Source organism: Gadus chalcogrammus, chromosome 8, assembly GCF_026213295.1.
Source record: "Gadus chalcogrammus isolate NIFS_2021 chromosome 8, NIFS_Gcha_1.0, whole genome shotgun sequence".
Lineage (NCBI taxonomy): Eukaryota > Metazoa > Chordata > Actinopteri > Gadiformes > Gadidae > Gadus > Gadus chalcogrammus.
The window spans coordinates 17,756,200-17,776,015 of record NC_079419.1 but is presented as its reverse complement, the minus strand read 5'-3'; the positions used below and the strand labels follow the sequence as shown (position 1 = coordinate 17,776,015).

General features: G+C 44.6%; 3 protein-coding genes across 4 annotated transcripts in view; 2 read left to right on the top strand and 1 right to left on the bottom strand.

Annotated features, from left to right (window-relative positions):
• Positions 1-1,601: 1,601 nt before the first annotated feature.
• Positions 1,602-7,328, top strand: LOC130387540 (GRAM domain-containing protein 2B-like). Its single transcript, XM_056596687.1, has 12 exons — positions 1,602-1,686; positions 2,227-2,346; positions 2,750-2,807; positions 3,061-3,133; positions 3,838-3,941; positions 4,200-4,289; positions 4,382-4,453; positions 4,645-4,704; positions 4,818-4,890; positions 5,117-5,216; positions 5,867-5,965; positions 6,296-7,328. The coding sequence occupies exons 1-11, from the start codon at positions 1,655-1,657 to the stop codon at positions 5,958-5,960; spliced, it is 876 nt and encodes a 291-aa protein (XP_056452662.1). The 5' UTR covers positions 1,602-1,654; the 3' UTR covers positions 5,961-5,965; positions 6,296-7,328.
• A 1,429-nt stretch (positions 7,329-8,757) lies between these two features.
• On the bottom strand, positions 8,758-15,716 carry LOC130387532 (alpha/beta hydrolase domain-containing protein 17B-like). 2 transcript variants are annotated; one of them, XM_056596673.1, is made up of 6 exons: positions 15,523-15,716; positions 14,377-14,459; positions 13,747-14,243; positions 13,280-13,474; positions 11,319-11,498; positions 8,758-10,733 (listed from the first exon to the last, which is right to left on the bottom strand). In XM_056596673.1, exons 3-6 carry the CDS (start codon positions 14,235-14,237, stop codon positions 10,508-10,510), a joined length of 1,092 nt encoding a protein of 363 aa, XP_056452648.1. In that variant the 5' UTR covers positions 14,238-14,243; positions 14,377-14,459; positions 15,523-15,716; the 3' UTR covers positions 8,758-10,507. The 2 variants fall into 2 exon arrangements, with proteins under 2 accessions (XP_056452648.1, XP_056452649.1); XM_056596674.1 differs by having other exon boundaries at positions 13,747-14,240.
• A 909-nt stretch (positions 15,717-16,625) lies between these two features.
• Positions 16,626-19,816, top strand: part of sema6ba (sema domain, transmembrane domain (TM), and cytoplasmic domain, (semaphorin) 6Ba) — a 33,255-nt gene continuing 30,064 nt past the window's right edge. The window contains exon 1 of the mRNA XM_056596635.1: positions 16,626-16,796. The gene's annotated coding sequence lies outside the window, so the exon portion shown is untranslated. The remainder of the gene's footprint in view (positions 16,797-19,816) is intronic.

The window sequence follows — 19,816 nt, the reverse complement described above, 5'->3', positions numbered from 1 at the left end:
GTTGTCGATGTCTCTTTTTCTTCCATTCATCTGATCGTGTTGAAGTACCGTGTGTGTCCACTGGATGGCGCTGCGCGCTGGTGGCCGCACTCGCTTTATCGCCAGAAGGTTTACATTGAATTCAGGGGTAAACCGTCACTGGGGCTGGGCGTCCTCCGTGCAAGAGCAAAGAGGTAATAAATCAAGGCCAGAGATATGATTCTGGTTACAAATCATTCACAGATTAATTTGTGCACATGATAAAAATCAAAGCCTTTTTTGGGAAGAATTGTGTTATTGTAATGATTGTCGCTATTACAGAAGGCATGTATGAAAAAGGGATATTATAGCTTTTTCTGATAGGCCAGGGGGCAGAAGGAAGAATAAACTCTAATACCATTAGCCCCCTTTCTGGATATGAGTTAACCTGTGCCACCATTATTTCTTATGGCCCATAGAAGACATGGGTGTTCGGGTACAATTCCTTCTCGCTTGGCAGTTTATGATCAAGAGATTAAAGCACCAAGAATGCTGTTCTTCTCAGACAGCATCAGAGCTAGGTGAACTGATGAAGTGAGAACACTAACGCAAACACGAACACACACACACACGCCGACAAACGCACGATAAATTATATTAGGCCTATACCACAGTCTACGATAGCATACTAATTGAGTTTGACCTTCTCCGTACATTCCATCCATTTTTTTATTTAGATATCGTCAGATAAAATCTAAGCTCTTTCCAGCATGAGGCAATAAGCAAAGTGTTGTCAGGCAGGCCAGACAACTGTTGGGCAGGTAATTACATGACGCATTAGAGAATCACATTACATTGAAACATGCTTATTGAATCCATTGCTACAATCACATCATTATCTTAAGTCTTTATAACGAAAAAGTGACAAAACCCTACAACTTACATAATACGGATGTTACCACCTGATAGTAAATAAACGTAAAAGTAACAATATGTATATCGGCCTGCATTTGAGGCTATTGGCTCTAACATGTAAAACATCTTGGCAGTAGGTCAACCTTGAGTTCACGGGCTTAAATGTAACAATATATATATAGGCCTGCATATTATTCTATTGGTTGACACATCTGAAGCATCTTTGCACCAGGCCAACCTTGAGTTCTTCGGCATAATTGAAGACACCTACTGTTCCACTCTTACTGTACTGCAGAACTAGCTGGGGGCAGTGTTAGTCCGATCATTAATCAGTAATAGGAAATCCCGATCCCTAAAACCAAAACCTAGCCCTAGACCAAACCTTATTGTGAAAGAAATCCTATTGCTATTACTAGTATTTACCATAAGCCTTTGACTAACCATGTCCCTATCCCTAAATTGCTTATAACCCTAGCTATTTCTTTATATTACTTACCATGAGACTGGTACTATCCCTATATAACTAACCTATTACTAACCTTGTTATCTTACTAACATCCTACACCATCTCTGTAATCTCTAAATCCATCAAACAAAGAGATGGACTTCAACAAATCAAGGGCTTGACAGCCCTTTATTTTGATAGTCTTCTGATTGGAAGTGGGTGGCCCCGCCTACTGCCTCATGTGCCAATCTTACAGTGAGAGATTCCGAGAAACCATATGAATGAATCCACAACTCATAGTGTGTGTTCAATCAGCTTCTGTTGCAACATTGAAGTATGAACAGGCGGTTTTCATTGGACGGCTCTATGTGAGTATACACATTTATGTGTGCATAAAACTATTTGATCAGGTTGTTCCTCTGACAAAACCCTGGTTGTTTATTTGTATAGAAATGTGTAGGATGCATTGTGTGTTTAGAATATCAGGCTTTTAAATTGGTTTGAACGATTTCTACTGGGAAATGTGTTTGTTGGTTTTTTGATAAGATGTTCTTTATTATAATATATATTATTAAAGTGATATATTTATTTGATCAAATTCTCTTCTATAACTCCTAGATCAGTGCTGTATGTAAATTATAAATGATATAATACAGACCTTCAACTATATATATATTTTTCTCAACTATAAAATGATAGTGTTACATATATTATTGTGTTCTGTATTATTATTATTATTATTATTATTATAGTACTTTTCCACTCTCTTTCATTCCTCGATTGGAATGGCTTGTGTTCAACTTATTCGGAGAGGAAGTTATCCACACTGGGTAAATGGCTGTGTCTCTTCCCTGTAAACCATCTACCACCCCTTTGTCGAGTGTCAGTGTGGGTCTCTTGGTCCGCAGTGGGACCCCCGCGAGCGTGCGGAGGAGCGGCCGGTCCCATAAAGGGTCCGACCCACTGCAGGACGCCCATGTGCAGATCAAGGAGCTCCACCACAGCCTCCAGAAGGACAGCCCTCAGAGGTAAAGGCCTCGGGGCGAGCTGGGGTCCCCCACAGAGCACACTGTGACACGGGGCCCACAACAGGAAGCCAGCGTCAGGGTACATTTATATAATTGTATAGTTGATGGCACAACACGGTATTTCCTTATTAGGTTTTTGACACATTCCTTCTCCGAGAGTCAAGGGCAAATGTTTGCCATTTCTATCACCATCATAATCACCATCAGTATCACCATCACTATCACCATCACTTTCACCATCGCAATCACTATCACCATCAGTGCAGTGATTAGGGTCATTTTCTTCTCCCTCATTTTCTCTCCTCTCCTTTATCTTCTCTTTCTTCTCATCCTCCTCCTTTTCTGAGTTCTTTTTAGTAAAAATAAAACTAATGTCTGGTATGTTTGTGCTGTTGCCCCACAGGGATCCTAATATCGGGGAGGAAGGCCTTAAACGATTCGACAGGCTTGTGTCCAAAAATGTAAGTAAATAAAAAGTACTGTTTGTTCTGCTGCCCTTTGGGTATGTATTGCACTCCTAAGCACTCTGTTCGGTTTGTATCCTCGTTAACTGAGTTAACTCTGTCTGTCGAGTGAGACTGCAACTGTATTCAAAGGCTAGACAAATTAAATTGACCCGACTGAACCGCACCTGATATTTCCCTGTTTTCTTTATTCAAAGGAATGCTATTATATCATTATGTTATGACATGGTTTCTTTGCGTGTCTCCACAGAGCTTCAGGAAACACAATTTAATGTTCCACAAGCTGTTTGAAGATATCCCCGAGACGGAGACGCTGACAGCAAGTGAGTGAACATGAAGCTGGAGGTGTTTCCCTCGACAAGAGCGCAGGATAAACATGACAGTGGGTCTCTGTTCTTTGGGTTTGCACTTCAAACAGGGCCCTTGCTTTGTAATGAGCTGTTTGTTTTACGCTGATATAACACTGAGTCTTATAATTGTTGTTGTTTTTTTCATTTCTGCACTACATTTGTTTTGCAGCATTCCTGTGCTTGTGTTCTGGGTATGTGGTCTTTCGGGAGGGAATGGGAGCTTTTCACAATGTTTTATCTGATTTACTGTGTTATTTAGTCTAATCCTAGTGCGGGACAGTGTGTGCAGGGTTGTGGGTGCTGGCATGTGTGCATGTGTGGGTGCGTGAGGGGGCTCCTCTGCATTATTACTATATATTCGATGTGATGTAAAGCGTCTTTGATTGACCTCCAAAAAAGCACTATATAAATCCTATCAATTATTAATATTAGAATACAGACACTTCATGACGTAGACAGAATAGCGATGAAGTGTGAAGTGTTCATGCGTGTGTGTGTGTGTGTGTGTGTGTGTGTGTGTGTGTGTGTGTGTGTGTGTGTGTGTGTGTGTGAGTGTGTGTGTGTGTGTGTGTGTGTGTGTGTGTGTGTGTGTGTGTGTGTGTGTGTGTGTGTGTGTGTGTGTGTGTGTGTGTGTGTGTGTGTGTGTGTGTGTGTGTGTGTGTTTGAGTGTGGTTCAGCCTTCACCTGCTACCTGCAGAAAGAGCTGATCTACCATGGAAGGGTGTTTGTGTCCGAGGACCATATCTGTTTCCACTCCTCTGTGCTTCTGAAACAAATTAAGGTGAGGGGCACCATCTCATTTAGGTGTAGAACAAATCCTTCTCTTTCAATTACCTTGTATGGGTTAGTTTCAGTTTCTATCCTGACATCTTACATTATTCAGTTTTTTTCACATTACATCTCTGATGCAATGGGATGTGTAAGCGATCGTGTATGCACTATACAAACAGCATTCATACTGTAAATCTAAATGAATATGTTATGTGTGTATTGATATTGTATGCATCCATTTATAATGTTTTTTTTCATGTATTTAAAGGTGGTGATTGCTGCATCTAGGGTTTGTCATGTGAAGAAACACAAGGCCCCCGTGCCCATGCTTTCCATTCACACCTTTGATGGCGCCAAGGTCAGACAACCAGCTTCTCTCGCGTGTGTATGGCTTCAGATTGCATTCCATACTTTAGCATTTCAGCATCTACATCTCTTTCATGTCCTCAGTACAACTTGATGTACGTAAAACACAGCAAGACCTGCTATGAGCTCCTGGAATCGGTGTGTCTGCACATAGAGGTACTCACAATACCAAGTACTTACCTTTGGTAATAGGATTAGTATTGACACTCTGACCATGAAAGATGTGACCTGTGTATGTGTGTGTGTGTGTGTGTGTGTGTGTGTGTGTGTGTGTGTGTGTGTGTGTGTGTGCATGCCTGCGTGCCTGCGTGCGTGGATGTTTGTGTGCATGCTCTTGTCTCATTCAGAAAAAGACTGCCAACACCAGTCCACAGATGTCTTCTGCAGAGAATGGTGGCAATGGCATGGTCGGTTGCTGCTCCATCCAGCACATTAGCAGAAAAATGCTTTTGTCCCCCTTTGAACAAACAATTAATTAGGAAACCGTTTCTCTATCAATCCTTCTGTCTTTGTTCTGCAGGCGTCTGGTCACTCCAGCAATGATGAAAGTATAAACAGTAGAAACAACAGCATTTCTCTGGAAGAAGAAACAGGTAGACACATACACACACATACACATACAGTAGTAAGGGACCATTTAATAATGATGGCAAATGATGATTATGATTATCAATACATTTGAACAATTGATGTGCCAACATCCTTATTTTGATTGAATAACACCAACTCACGTACAGGCACACAATCAACACATCTATTCAAACTGACCTAATGACAGCTGAAAAAACGAAAGTGATAAAAATGGTATCCCAAAAACAGATTTATCGTTGAGTCAAGGCATGGCTGGCGGGACGATGTCATCACCCACAAAAGGAATTGACGGAGCTTTAGATTTGATCTTCTACATCTTTGGCCTGTTGTGAGTATTTCCTCGAGTTGTAAGATGCACGCCCTTCGTGCTATGCTGTGTGTCCTGAAAGACCAGCTTTATTTCCTTCTTCTCTAGGGATCAGAAAAAAGATTTATCAGATTGAAGAATCAGTAAAAGAACAAGCCCTCTGCTGATGAAATGATTAGATTGGGCGTTGAATGCGTTCGCAACCCGCCTCACACCGGACTAGACATACATACAGACAGACAGACAGACAGAGCGCTCGATGAAGATGTGGTCATGCATTCCATTCATGCTCTGCTAGAACACTCCTTCATGCAGGTCATAGCTCAGAGTCAGAGTCCTCGGTAATCTGTGTGCGTGTGGCTGTGTGTGTGTGTATATGCCCCTGTGTGTTTGTGCGTTTGTGTGTGTGTTTGTGCGTGTGTGTGCATATGTGTGCACGTGTGTATCTGTGTGTTTTCATGTGTGTGTTTGTGTGTGTGTATGTGTGTGTGTGTGTGTGTGTGTGTGTGTTTGTGTGTGTGTGTGTGTGTGTGTGTGTGTGTGTGTATGTGTGTGTGTGTGTGTGTGTTTGTGTTGTGTGCGTATTTGTGCGTTTGTGTGTGTATTTATGTGTGTGTGTGTGTATGTATGTGTGTGTGTGTGTGTGTGTGTGTGTGTGCGTGTGTGTGTAGGTTTCTGCTGCTCGTACTGGTTTCCGGTTACATTGGACTGAGAATCATAGCTCTGGAGGAGCAGCTGAATGCCTTGGGGCACCTATCTCTTTGAACCCTGTGAGTTCACACACACATACACACACACCCACACACACACAGAAGCACACACACACAGACACACATTGCACACACACATGAACGGCCACAAACAGGCAATCACACACACACACAAAGAGAGACACATGAGGTGCCCAGTGGTAACTGCAAACCTGTTGGACCAACAACCCACAACGCTTCTTTTCTTCCTGGTTCCCATGGCTCACACAACAATTCGGGGAACACAAAAGAAAAAAACTGAGTCTTGTGAATGATTGCCATCATGATCACATTAAAGGAAGCTGTGTCTGCAAATGTAATTTGTTGCTGGTAATTCCTTATCTTCCACAGGATCCAGAAGCGCAGCCCAGGGAGCCCGGGGAGAGACCACACAGACACAGCTGGCCGTCGCAGGGCTCCCTCAGCTGATCCGGAGATAATGAAGACGGGAGGACCTCAATGTCTACACGCCTGAGCTCTACAATATGTTGGTGTCCGATGGAGATTTAGCTAAAAAGCTCTAAACGGCTAAGTTTAGGTAAAACATTTCATTTAAATGGTTCAAATGGTTAGTTTTGTAATGGTTAAGTTTGCAGCGTTAAGAGAATATTTTGGAATTCAATATATATGTGGTTACGTTTAGGGAGGTGGTGAAGCTGTGGTATTGTTAGCTGGTTAGGATTAGGTAAGTGTGTGTTCAGTCTGGTTAAGATCATGGCTGTGTCCACTGGCTGCCACGCGTGTCTTCTGGCTCACCTAGAGAAAAAACGGCCTACATTTCCTCTTTAACCTGTTACTGCTCTTAATTATTGCTATCATACTAGGATCCAATCTTTCTTATATTTATCTTGTTAGTATTCTCCTTTTATACTTACAATTAAGATTATGAATACATTGATTTGGGATGCTGTTAGAAATCCTAATAGTTTTCTGGGAACAATACGGCAGTGATTTCTGCTGAGGACAACTGAAAGTACAATTAACGCCAAGCGTTAATTGTACGCATAATCTATTGCTTTCAGTGGCGCTATCCTACCGCTAGATGTCAGCATATACCTTCTGACTCATTTCGTCAAATGAAAGCTAATGACGTAAGCATTCAAGATTTGAATAGATAATTATCATTGAAATATATACTTTTTGGTTTGTCATATACCGAGATGTCACTACTTAATTATTCTTGACAGAGGCCTATCTAGTTATTGTAGTGAGAGATTGTTGTGAAATTATTTATTGAATAATTCAATTTAATTAAACAATGAGGACCCAAATGAAAGCATACAAATGCAGGATGCAGTTCCATGTTTTGTAAATAAGTGTTCTTTTTATTTTCAATTGTCAATAAAAAGGTCAAGATTCAGTCCCATGAGTGAATATCTTTACATCATTTTCTCAGTTCAAAAAACAGCAACATAAAATTAAAAATCATAATAGAAATAAAGAATAGATCAGGTAAGTATAGTAACCATATAAACAACCCACCTACAGTATATCATCTAGCCACGGCCCCCACCCACCCGACCCTCCCAACATGACCCTACCCCCATCTCTATCACAAAACTCATGACAATACATCAGTTAGTAGTATCATATATATTAAAAAGTCGAACAAATGTCCCGTTTCGTTTTTTTTTGTTAAAGCGCTTAACTTTTCCAATGCCATAATGTTTTTTTCTTAATTTTTTTAACCCCCTCTGACAATACACGTACAGATACCACTAACCAACCCACCCCCAATCCCTTGCTCGGAAAAACACAATAGACATGCATGTAGTCTCAAGTTAACATTCAGAGGCCAGAGGGACCATACCGTTAGCCATAGTGGTGCAGATGAGAAAACCCCTTTGCTTTGCTCTCTCCATCAGAACAGAGGCTCCAATGGTTTGTTTTTGCTTATTTTTCTTTCCCCTCCCACCACTGACAATCTAACCAGAAAGGGCTTCTACTTTTACACTACAACGAGAAAGAATTCCACTTCCGCCCCTTATTAAAAAGTCCAGAAGAGACAAAATACACATGAGAATGGACATACACAGGGGGGGACGGCCGGTTCTAGTTGTGAATCTTCATTGGAAACCAATTGTAAATGAACGGGGGGACAAATATAGCGTTCATGTCAGTGCTAGTACAGTACATTTTTCCCTTTAATTGAAGAGCAGCTGTGGTCACTGAAATGAATGTGTGCGAGGGCTCCTGAGCAGATCTGAACCAAACTGGATGGTTGTTTACCACCATAGCATGCCATTTCTATTCAGCCCTACAGATAAAGCCCATTACCAAGGTTTCAATTGGTAGGATCCTTGCTAGCCTGCTAAAGATAATCAATGAAGATGCACCATCCTGTGTGTGTACCCTCAGTACACGTTGAATGCTTTATACAATAACTCTGAACTAAAGACCTGCTTTTATCTCATGCTTGATCCATTTCTATATAGATATAGATATATATATTTGTATATGTTTATTCGTATACGAGTGAGTGTAAATGTAAACTACAGTGTACGTAGTATTTGTATGTACGGGTCGGAGTGTTTCTGTTCAATGTTGTGCAAAGATGTGGCGGAACCTGCACCACACCACACTGTCAGCGGCTCAGATGTGGCTTGGGTCAGACTGGAGCTAGTGCAGCTAACCATGGGAGATCTGAGCTACTGCAGCCAACCCTAGATTTAAGAGTGGGAGCTATGGCAGCTAACCATAGCTTATCTGGCATGGAGCTAGTGCAGCTGACCAGAAGAGATCTCAGACTGGGAGCTAGTGCAGCTAACCATAGGAGATCTCAGACAGAAGGGGGGGGGGGGGGGGGGGGGGGAGAGAAACAAACACATACAGACAATACTAGGGGCTCGTACTCCTGGCACTGGTACTCCTGGTTTTTATAAGTCTTAGTTCATAGCTCATTTGCATGGTGGTCAGAATACCCACATCGCAACATAAAAAAAATACATTAAAAAATGACATGCATTGTTGGCCCCTACAATACAGTACATATGTAGTGAGTGATACGACATAGAGGAATACCTTTGCCTGTTAGTTAAGGGAAACAAAGGGGTTGCGTATGAGCTCTCAGAGTAGAGCGGGAGGGCGAAATGGAAAAAATATGGTAGTGTGATGCACGTATTGTGCAGAAGAGATGACCACTATCAGACGTCTTTTTTTCAACAAAAAGGATCAAGGAAGTGGAGAGTTTGTTATAAACTGAGCAGACACCTGTTACGCCTTAGGGAACTAAAAAAAAAAAGCTGAACTAGAGTCCCTACGTGTACGTCCTCCACCAATCTGTACACCGGGATTCTAGAAAATGTTTAAAAAAACCTCATGAGGCAATCTTCATTTACATTAAATAAAAATAAAATAACTGGAAAAAATTAAACCGTTTACTTAAATATTGATGCTGCCTTGGTACCAGCGTGGTCTGTCTTCACACGTCAGTAAAGCCTAATGTGCCGAAAACACACATACACACACACAAACACAGAGGACTGGCGCTATTGCAGGGAAGTCTGCAACTCATATTCTGTGTTTCAATAAGCTTCACAGGAACGGCTTCTAAACCGGTCAATATGCCTCTAAAAGCCCTGGGTTTGATTTCCAATATCTGCGGTATATCTGCGGATTACCATATCTGCGGTATTGGAAACGTGGTATATTTGATGGTGGTGGTGGAGGAAGAGGTGGAGGAGGGGGTAGGTGGTGGTGATGGTGTAAACAAAAAAAACGGTACACAGTGAAAACCACAATCCTTCAATGGTTTTCACCCACTGGGGGTTTGTGGACAGTGAAGCATCTGCAGTCCCAGCAGAATCAGAGGAGATGAGGTGGAACTTGGCTGGTCTATAACCTTTACCGAAGGGCGGAGAACCAAAAGGAAAATAGGGGACAGGTGAAACACAGGAGGACATTTAACCACCGTACAGGTTATGGAAGCATTCGAGACTGCTAGGCCTTTGTTCTCTCAGGTGAACAAAGGAAAGAAGAAAGAGTAAACCTTAAGGGGTGGCCCTCCACCACACCAGTACACAGAGAAGAGCTGGCCTTCCGTGGACCGCCACGTTAGAAATGCCCCGGCAGTCAATAGGAGACACAGGGGGAGTCAGGGGGGGGGGGGGAGAGACACAGGCCTGGACCAGCATTTTGTGTCATCTTTTTCACTGAGGGAGCTCTGGAGGTATTCTTTCCAAGAAGACACACAAAACACACACACACACACAGACACACACGCACCAACCAACGTGTGACAATTTAAAGTCTCTCCATGCAGAGGGCCTCGTCCAAATGCAGTTTCTCCAATTCCAGATATGATCATCGTCAAGTAGTCCTTCATTTCTAAAAATCAACAAAACAAGAAACACATACAATAACATACTCACCCTCACACACACACACACAGACAGACAGACACACACACGGTTCTTGTGTAAGCGGTCAAGGGGGGAAAGGGGGAGGGCGGGGGGTTAGGAAGTGTGCTCAGTGCACCAGCATCCATAGATGTTGCACTTTTGCAAATCCCAACAACCCCTCTCTTTCACCCAGACACACACACACGGACACACACACACTGCTTCAGGCGTGCGGCGCGGCCAGGTCGTGGTTGATGAAGCGCCGTAGCCGCTCCAGGTACTGGCTGTAGAGCTCGATGTCGTTGTGGCCGGCGCCCTCCACCCAGAGGGGCTCCACCGCCTTGGGGCAGCGCTCGAACAGCGCCAGGCCGTGGGAGAAGTCGATCACCTCGTCCTCCGTGCCGTGGATGATGAGCACCGGGGAGGGGATCTTGGACACCTTCTCGATGCTGGAAGACAAGCCGGGGGGGTACGGTGTGAAGGAACGGCCCAGTGGCTGACTGGGTAGAGCGTGTACCATTAAGGCTCAGTCCTGACCGCAGCGACCCGGGTTCGATACCTGCCCCCTGGTCCTTTGCTGTTGGTTCTCCCCTCTATCTCCCATACCTTCCTCTCTATCTCACTCTACAATAAAGCATAAAAAATATAAAAAGGGACAGCCGAGTCGTCCAACTCAAAGGGGGGCGTCAGGATCACAGGGGGGCCTACAGAACACTTCCTGTCCTTAAGAGCACTTTTATGATGATAATCCTTGTTATTATTCAAAGGTTGGATCAGGAAGAACAAAGGCGCGGTTATCATGCTGGGAACTAATTAAAGCGCCTCAATCCAACAGAGGTAGCTTTTACCGAAAATGAGGGTTTTCTGTGATGTCTCCTGATCTAATTAAGAGTTTCTCTTGGCCCGGCACAATCTTTGAGAGATGAGCTCCGTCGATACAAATGCGTTGGAGCTCAAAGCTTTGTGCATCGACTCCACTGAGGACATCAGTGTGTGTGCGTATGGACTCACACTGCATTCAGCAGGACACTCACTTGGGAAAGGCGTCGAAACAGTAGGTCTTCTTAGTGTCGGGGAAGGCCACCCTCATGCCCGAGGTGAGGGGGGAGTGCAGGACCACGGCGGCGCACTCGAACCGCGACGCCAGGTCGACCGTGGGCACCGTGCCGATGCTCTGGCCGTACAGGATGATGTTCTCGGGGCTGATGCCGTACCTGGAAACACGCGCACAAACACACGCGCGTGGGTGGCCAAGACAGGAGAAGAAACCCGGGTTTGGCTGGTCGTTTAATCGTGACGATGAGGTTCTGCTGGTGGACCTGCTTTGGTTAAATTATACACCGAATGACCGATGCTGCTCTAGCATAATGAGCCCACAAGTGTACAGGGCTGCTACCGCTTTAGGACCTCAGAGTGTTTCCTGTCAATCTCAACCGCTGACGTCGGCTGACAGCTTCCATGCATAGATAAGGGGGTAAAATGATGGAAAGCCAACGATGCATAATTTAAAGGAATGTCAGAGACAAGGTTGGGTTTGGACAAACACTATTTACCACCAAGTTATTCAGCACAAGCTATTATCCAAAGCCACTGGCAATCATTTTGCTTTGTATGCATGTTATTAAGGAGCAGATCGGAGGGTGGCATCATGGCAGACAATGAGATTTGAACTGAGAACCTTATAATCCCCCTAGTAGCCACTGTACTACCCGCCGTGTGAAAACCAAAACCATAGTACAAACACCACCACTACAACCCCTACTACTCCTAACCCCCCATGGTGGTAGAGAGCCCTTGGTCAAACTCTTAGTGCATCACACCTACTAACACCAACACTAGGGATGGGGATCGGAACCCGCTTCTATCAAGGACCCGCTTCCATCCCGGTTCCACCCGAAAATCATTAACCTTTGGGCTTATCGATAACACTATCGAGTCCCGTCGGTCATTGATTTTTTTTTTTTGCCCCGTAGGTCCTGTAACGTAATGTTGTGTCCCTTGAGTCGCGTCACGGCATTTAAATCAAATCAATCCAATCACTGCAGCGTGTCCACCAATGTTTTTGAATGGAATTGTAAGCAAACAGGTATTACAAGTAAAACAAGTGAAGTCTGGCAGTTAACTTTGCTCGCGAGGATGGCTGAACGGGCGAAAAGGGCGAACATCATTTAATGTAAAGGGGGGAACACAACCTCAATGGCCAAGCACATTAGCATTGTAAATCAAAGGCCAAATGCAGTACCTTCGACTGTCTCCGAGTTGAAAAGACTGTCTCCTCCTTCTCCTGTCGCACCACAGACGGGCCTGTCTTAATCATCCACTCAAAGTAGGAGCAGTAATCGCACACACGGACATTGTCGCTAGTCCCTTCAGTTAAAAATAGTAATCCAATTGTGAAATCGGTGTTGTAATCGGCAGCATACAAGCCAGTTATCTTAAAAAGTAAATAAAGTTTCAGATGTGCTGCGTGATGATGTGTTGAGGTTGGCTCAGTAAAACGACTTAGGTTATCATATCATAATGCGTTCAAATGTAACAAAGAAACGGTAAATTCAGTTTTTGGTGAGAAACATGAGTAATACTGTATTACTCATGTTTACATGAGTAATACAGTATTACTCATGTTTCTGCAATACTAATACAGTTGTATAGTGCTCTAATCATTTTAGCATATATAATTAAAACTACTGATGTCAATATTTATTAAGAATTACATATTTAATTTAAAATACAATTATTTGTAAATATTTCCCTCATCACTAAAAACACGTTGTATTTCCACCAATTAATAGAAAAGTATCGATAGTGGTATCGATAAAGACTCGGATCGCTAAGGAGTATCGATATCAATAAATATTAATGATCCCCATCCCTAACGAACACCATCACTAACACTAACCACCCAGGGTGATGGAGGAAGTCTGGGCGCACAACCTTAGTGACCCACACCTACTACCACTAACCCCCCAGGGTGATGGAGGGCGTCGGGCCGTACCGTGAGCGCAAGGCGTGCCAGGCCGCGTCGATGTCGGCGTAGAGGTTCTTCTCGGAGGGCTTGCCGGTGCTCACGCCGTAGCCCGAGTAGTCGTAGGAGAAGATGTTGCAGTTGATCCTGGTGCCCAGGCCGATGTAGAAGCTGCTCATCTGGCCCAGGTCCACTGCGTTACCGTGGGAGAACAGCACTGTAAACCTAGGGGGGAGTTCAAATGGATTACTATGGTTGTTCATCTTTTGCGATGCTGGCAGGTTTGTGCTGATGATTGCACTTTTACAGGGTTTAGTATTGACTTATGAGTAAAGAATAGAAACAAATACCAACAGGATCATCTATGCTCATTATGATCAAAAGGGTGGCTTCCCTCTTCCGAACAATGAACAAAACATAAGCAGAGAAGATAATAGGTGGCATGCAGTATCAGAAAACAGCTCATTGTACAAACAACCATCAGTAAACATGTTCACCTGGCGTTGGGAGCGCAGCGGATGTACATACATCCCACCCGGTTCCCCCGGCTGGACCGGGTCAGGAACACATCCGTCACGTCCAGCTCTCTCTGGGAGTACTGGAACTCTGCCCTCTCCGTCAAATGGAGCTTCCACCTGGCTTCTGACCCCGCTCCACCTGCTCCTGCTACACCTGTCCCTGCTGCTGCTGCTGCTGCTGCTCCTGCTCCACTGCCCCCAACGCCCCCGCCACCCCCCCCGGCCCCTCCTCCTCCCCTGTCTCCACTGCCAGACAGCCGGGAGCGCAGGCCCGGGGCACCCAGAGAAGGTGCGGGTGCCCCGGGACCCGTCCCGGAGGCCGCCCCGGCTGCGCCGGCAACTGGATCGGGGTCAGGTAGGAGGGCGTAGGTAGGCTCCGGGGGAAGGAAGGCCAGCTTGGCTGCAATGCGGCTGGGGCAGGGGGGGCAGCAGAAGAGGCAGCACAGCTCTCGAATGGACAGACCGTTCATGTTCTACTGGAGAGGGACGAAGAGACAATGCCTGTTAACATTGACAAAGAGTTTACAGTACGGAAGAGGTCTGATGAAAACCCAGTGTGCTGTGAATCATTGCAATATCTCAGATTGTACTGATGCATTATGGATGTACCTGGGCTTTGTTTCGTCCCTGTGTTGAAATAAGAGTGGCACGGCTGGTGGTGCCAATGTTATCTGGTCTAGTCAGTCGGTCTGCTGCATCACCAAATAAAGAAACACAATGAGTCATATCTTCACCACGACCGAGAGGCACTTAAAATATAGATGTGGCGCTAATTCACGGTCACACAGACGTGGTTTTAACAGCTGACCCGCGTGTCTCTTCCAGAAATGGACTGCATTTATAAAGCACTTTTCTATCCACTACACAAATGGACTACTCAAGCGCTTAAAACGCTTCACATTCACCCACTCACACCCAGCCGCCCACGCCAGCGTGAAAAGCAAAAGCGACAAGACAATGTTATAAGTTTGGCGTCTTGCTCGAGGGCACCATGGGTATTAGAGTGTCCAATAACAAAAGGAGCCGAGGGAAAGAACCAGCAACCCCTACATTAACTCTCCCACCTGAGATATTGGACATAAATACCAACCATCTGTCACAGCATTATGGAACACCTAATATTCTGCCCAGTGAAATATTTAACTTTGGAATTGATTTAAGGCTGCTCAGAAAAAGTTGAATACATTATATATACTAAATTAAACATATTCAGATTTTTAAAGACATCAGGTGGCATTTAGATACAACACATATGTGGTACATTTTTGAGCGTTAGAGGCGTTGATTAAAAGTGTCAAAGAGCGTCAAGGATGCTGCCACTGTACACAGTATGATGTGTCTGTAGCTGATGAGGCATCAGTCCATCTAGACACCACAATGAATTCCATGTATTGAGATTGGCCTCACAAATGATCTCTGCTTGTACTGAAAGACTCATGTACTGAAAGATACATTACGACATTAATAATAGGAGTAACAGTAAGCGTCGGTCCATCAATGTCTTAACATTTGCATATCGCTAAAAGGCGAATAAACAAAAGACCCACCGTGACGCGAGGATGAAAACCATCAGTGGAAATATTCTTATGACAGTGTTGTTGTTATTATTATGAGGCACTGCGTAGTTTATGGGAATATACACATACCGATGAGTGTCCGAACAGTACCTGTGTATCGTTAGCTAGGCATCATTAACTAATGCTAGATAGCCGTGGATAAATTACTATTTGTCTAGCATTAAAGCTAGCTACTTACCAATTGACAATGGATATGCCGGGAATATTGTGTGCTACTATAGTTACACAAAAGCAGCACAACACTTGGAAAATTCTTCTTATGTCTTGACATGGGTAATTTAAACACAGCGTTGCATTGATAACTGACGGTCAAGCGGTAGCCAGCTTTAGCTGCTAGCTACATTTCATAGCAACCAGATATTTTTTTTCTCTTTCTGGGCGCGTAATCCGGAAGTAGCTTTGAAAAGGGCGTGGCCTTGACATCCGTCGCTGCGTCCCCTCACCATCGTTGCCAGATTTCTGGCCCAATCTGGCAACGCTGCCCCTCGCCCTGCTGCTCTGTGGCCTGCCCCTTCAACCCTCATTTAAAAAAACAATGCATTTGTTCATTATCATACATAGGCATCTTACATCGGGGTGTATGCCGCAGTGGCCGCCACTTTAGAATAATTCACTTGATTATTATTTGTAGATAATTTTACCTTTCACTCATATACGAAATTGAAGAATTCATCCAAATAAAAGAAAATATATTTATTGATCAGCATCATCAAATTGCCAAACTAACTAGATACAAGAGCGGTTGAGAGAGGGAGAGAGAGAGAGAGAGAGAGAGAGAGAGAGAGAGAGAGAGAGAGAGAGAGAGAGAGAGAGAGAGAGAGAGAGAGAGAGAGAGAGAGAGCAGATGCCCCCCATTCATCATTGATTCACTGCAGGATTCTGTGTTTTAGTATTTGTGAAATAGGGGCCCCTGCTGTTACCAAGCCGTGGATCTTGACCATTTACTCTAGCCGCTCTTACATTTTCATAAGTAAGCGCATAGTTCCGGATATATGCACTATAATATAAACTGTGTAATATGCGGACATTTGGACATTTGGACTACAAAAACAATGCAATCGTTATTCAAATAGGAATAACCTCACTGGCTGAGATCAGATAGGACGTGTGCTATGGACAACGGCGATGTGGTAATTATGTGTATTATTAGTTAGTGGTTCTTTCCTTGTTCCTCTGGGGAATTATAGCCTATAGGCTGGTTGACTGGTCGTTCGGTGCGCGCCTGAGAGACGGACGCTGATGCGACGGACGCGCGCAGAAACCGTAGATGCAAGAGCCAGGTGAGGCACGGCAGTAGGGCTGCTGCTGCCATTACTAAAGAAAAAGGGGGCTTTTAAAAAATCATAAGGAAGTGAAAAATCACCTGATTATCCAAGAGAAGAAAGAGCGGTGAACGCCAGTCGTCCAACAGCACCTGACACAGCCTTTCTACCTGGCCGCCTGGCCACCGTGGTGAGTGCAGCTTTAGAGTCGCATTGGGGAGATAAACGTGATGTATGCCACTGAGACGCTATGTGTTGCAAGGGGGATTGTATTGCATGTGCCCAATTGCATTAGCGACTAACGCTGTGCTGCATTACAGAGCCTGAGCGAGAAACTCTTTATTAGGCGGAGAGGCTGTTGCAAACCGCAGTGTCTGGGCAGTTAAGGAAATTAAGTCATCTTTGTGTCTGACAAAACTGTAACCTTAATATTCATTTCGCTACTATTGTTTTTATTTTTCACATGTTGCATGCGATGGGAATGCTTGCGTCATCTTCGTTTTAAAGTAGCATTTGTATGTGGGTTGTGTTGTCGGCACAAATTGTTAAAGAGTAAATAATGCCATTCAATGAGCGTTATTAAAAAAAATGACAACACACTCAAGATGAACTAGGCTGTCTAATGTAGCCTAGGCCTATCTGATTAGATCATTACTTTTAACATAAAAAAGCACCACATTTAATTTGATTCAGAAATACAGCAATGTATATACACATTTAGATCAGAGGCTATTTTAGTTCCCCAGTCACCGGAATAATCATCTCCATTACACAGACACACACACTCACACAACCCCCCCCCCCCCCCCACACACACACACACACACACACACACACACACTCACACAACCCCCCCCCCCCCCCCCCCCCACACACACACACACACACACACACACACACACACACACACACACACACACACACACACACACACACACACACACAGAAACCAAATGTAAACAAGATGCAGTGCATGATCTAAATTCTATTACTTGTCTAAGTGAGACAGGAACTCCTCTTTCCCCAATTCTCTGTAGGCTAAACGTATTAAGTCTAATTGAACTGCCTAAGGAACTGGGCCACGCTGGTTGGTTTAAAAGTAAAACAGTCACTTAGTGCCGTCCCGACTTATTATGATGATTGCTTCTCATTTTACCCAAATATGTATTGTTTACAACTCACCCCACATTACGATAAGGCTTATTAAATTCCCCCCCTTTACTATTAAGATCTCTCTGTTGATGTTGGCGTTAACATCTATCTCCAGAAGCGGGAACCGACAGATACAACAAACAAGACAAAGCAGGAGACTATACCCCCCCCCCCCCCCCCCCCCCCCCCTAATAAACAGAGCGAATCCATGAGAACTTGTGGAGAGGACGAAACGTCGCGGGCAGAAGTTAGGGCAGCGGAGAGGGAAAGAGGGCCTGTGGACGTCTGAGCTCCAGTCAATGGTGCTCCTTGTTGTCCGGGCCGCCCAGCACAGACAGCCTCACAGCCCTGGCAGCAGGTGCTCCTCCCCACCACGCACCACGCACCACGCACCCTCCAGCCAACAACAGGTGCACACACACACTTCTTCCCCAACCAAACACTTCTTTAGGGGGGGGGGGGGGGGGGGGGACAGGTGACTGATGACGGCCATCCTCCTACCCACCCCACCCCAGCAATCCATCCACCCAGACCACCCCATCCTTCCACACATCTACCCCATCATCCTGCACATCCAACCCAGCCCATCCACCCACCCACACCACCCCATCCTCCTGCCCCACCCACCCGCCCCCCCCCTTCCACCCTCCATCCTGGAACATAAAACCACAACAACACAGTTTCAACCCCAAAAGAGATGTAATGTGTGAAGTAAATCCCTCACATAACAGCTGGCGGCCTGCTAAACACTCGCCTTTACTTTTTTATTCTCTGTGAATTGGTCAATTGGAGCGTGTGTGTATAACACCTAAATCCAAACATGGGGGGGAAGAGTGCATGTGCCATGTTAAGACTGACTAATTCAATTTAAAATGTAATTATGCCACCACGCCACATCGCCGGGTCTGCTTACAAGCTAGCAAGCGACCTATAAGCTAGAGTGGGAACGCTGGTAAAGGCAATCTAAGTGAGCTGGAGGGCCCACGGGGACCTTTAATGAGCTCTATTGATCACCTCGGGCCCCATTCAATCACACACAGGCTAAGCCCAAACAGGAGCCATCAAGAAAAGAGGAAAAAAAGCAGTTAATTGTAGCGTTGAATTTGTATTAACGTTGTTACACACAACACAAGTCAATTAACCGTGCATTAATGTGTGGGGGGGTAGCGCAGAGATGTCGTCCCGGGATTAAAATTGGTATGGCTGACAATCTACATACTGTGTGTGTTTGTGTGTGTGAGTGTGCGTGTTTGTGTGCACGTGTGTGTGTGTGCGTGTGTTTGTGTACATATCTTCTAATTGAATACGATTACAACGGGGGACGAGGGACAGAGATACGTTTCCCTTTTTGCTGGCATCCGCTATCAGCGGAGAACACGCCATATAACAGTGACAAATTGCTTTCCCTGCTTCTCAGACACAAAAACACACACTCATCGCCGGGGTGCTATAGGAGCTTGGCTATAATACCGTGCATAGCTTGTAGACTAAAGAACATATGTGTAAAGACTGCATTTTTAACCAAAAGTTGTACTGGCTTCTAGCAGGGAATGAGTCGTTTTCTGCTCTGTTTGACCAAGGCTGTGCTATATCCATGGGATCATTTGGAGATTGAGGTTTGGTCGGCCAGAAAAACGACTCCTGTTTAAATGGAAAACAAATGATCATGCAGCCATGATGGGTTGTTTCTTTTTAGAATGCATAATGAGTGGTGTGCATCACTTTGTCCCTAGATGTTGAGAACAACCTTAAATAAAAGCTTTTATCAATGCTATGCTAGCACAGCTGAAGGTAGCTAACCATCCCTTAAGGATAATGTTGCCGTCAGTTGTCTGCTGTTTCGGTTGCGCAGGTCTTGAGCGCATCCACAAGACATAACAAAGTCTGTTTGAAGTGATCTGAGTAAGGAATGCTTACCATCAGAGGTAGGCCAATGCCTTTTAGACTGGCTTTGTTCAAATATTCAAATTACACGCAGCATCCCAGTGTGTATCTAAGAGTTTCTTTGAAAGTCTTTAGTCCTAAATCTGCTGTAAAAAATATCTCAATGGCCATATG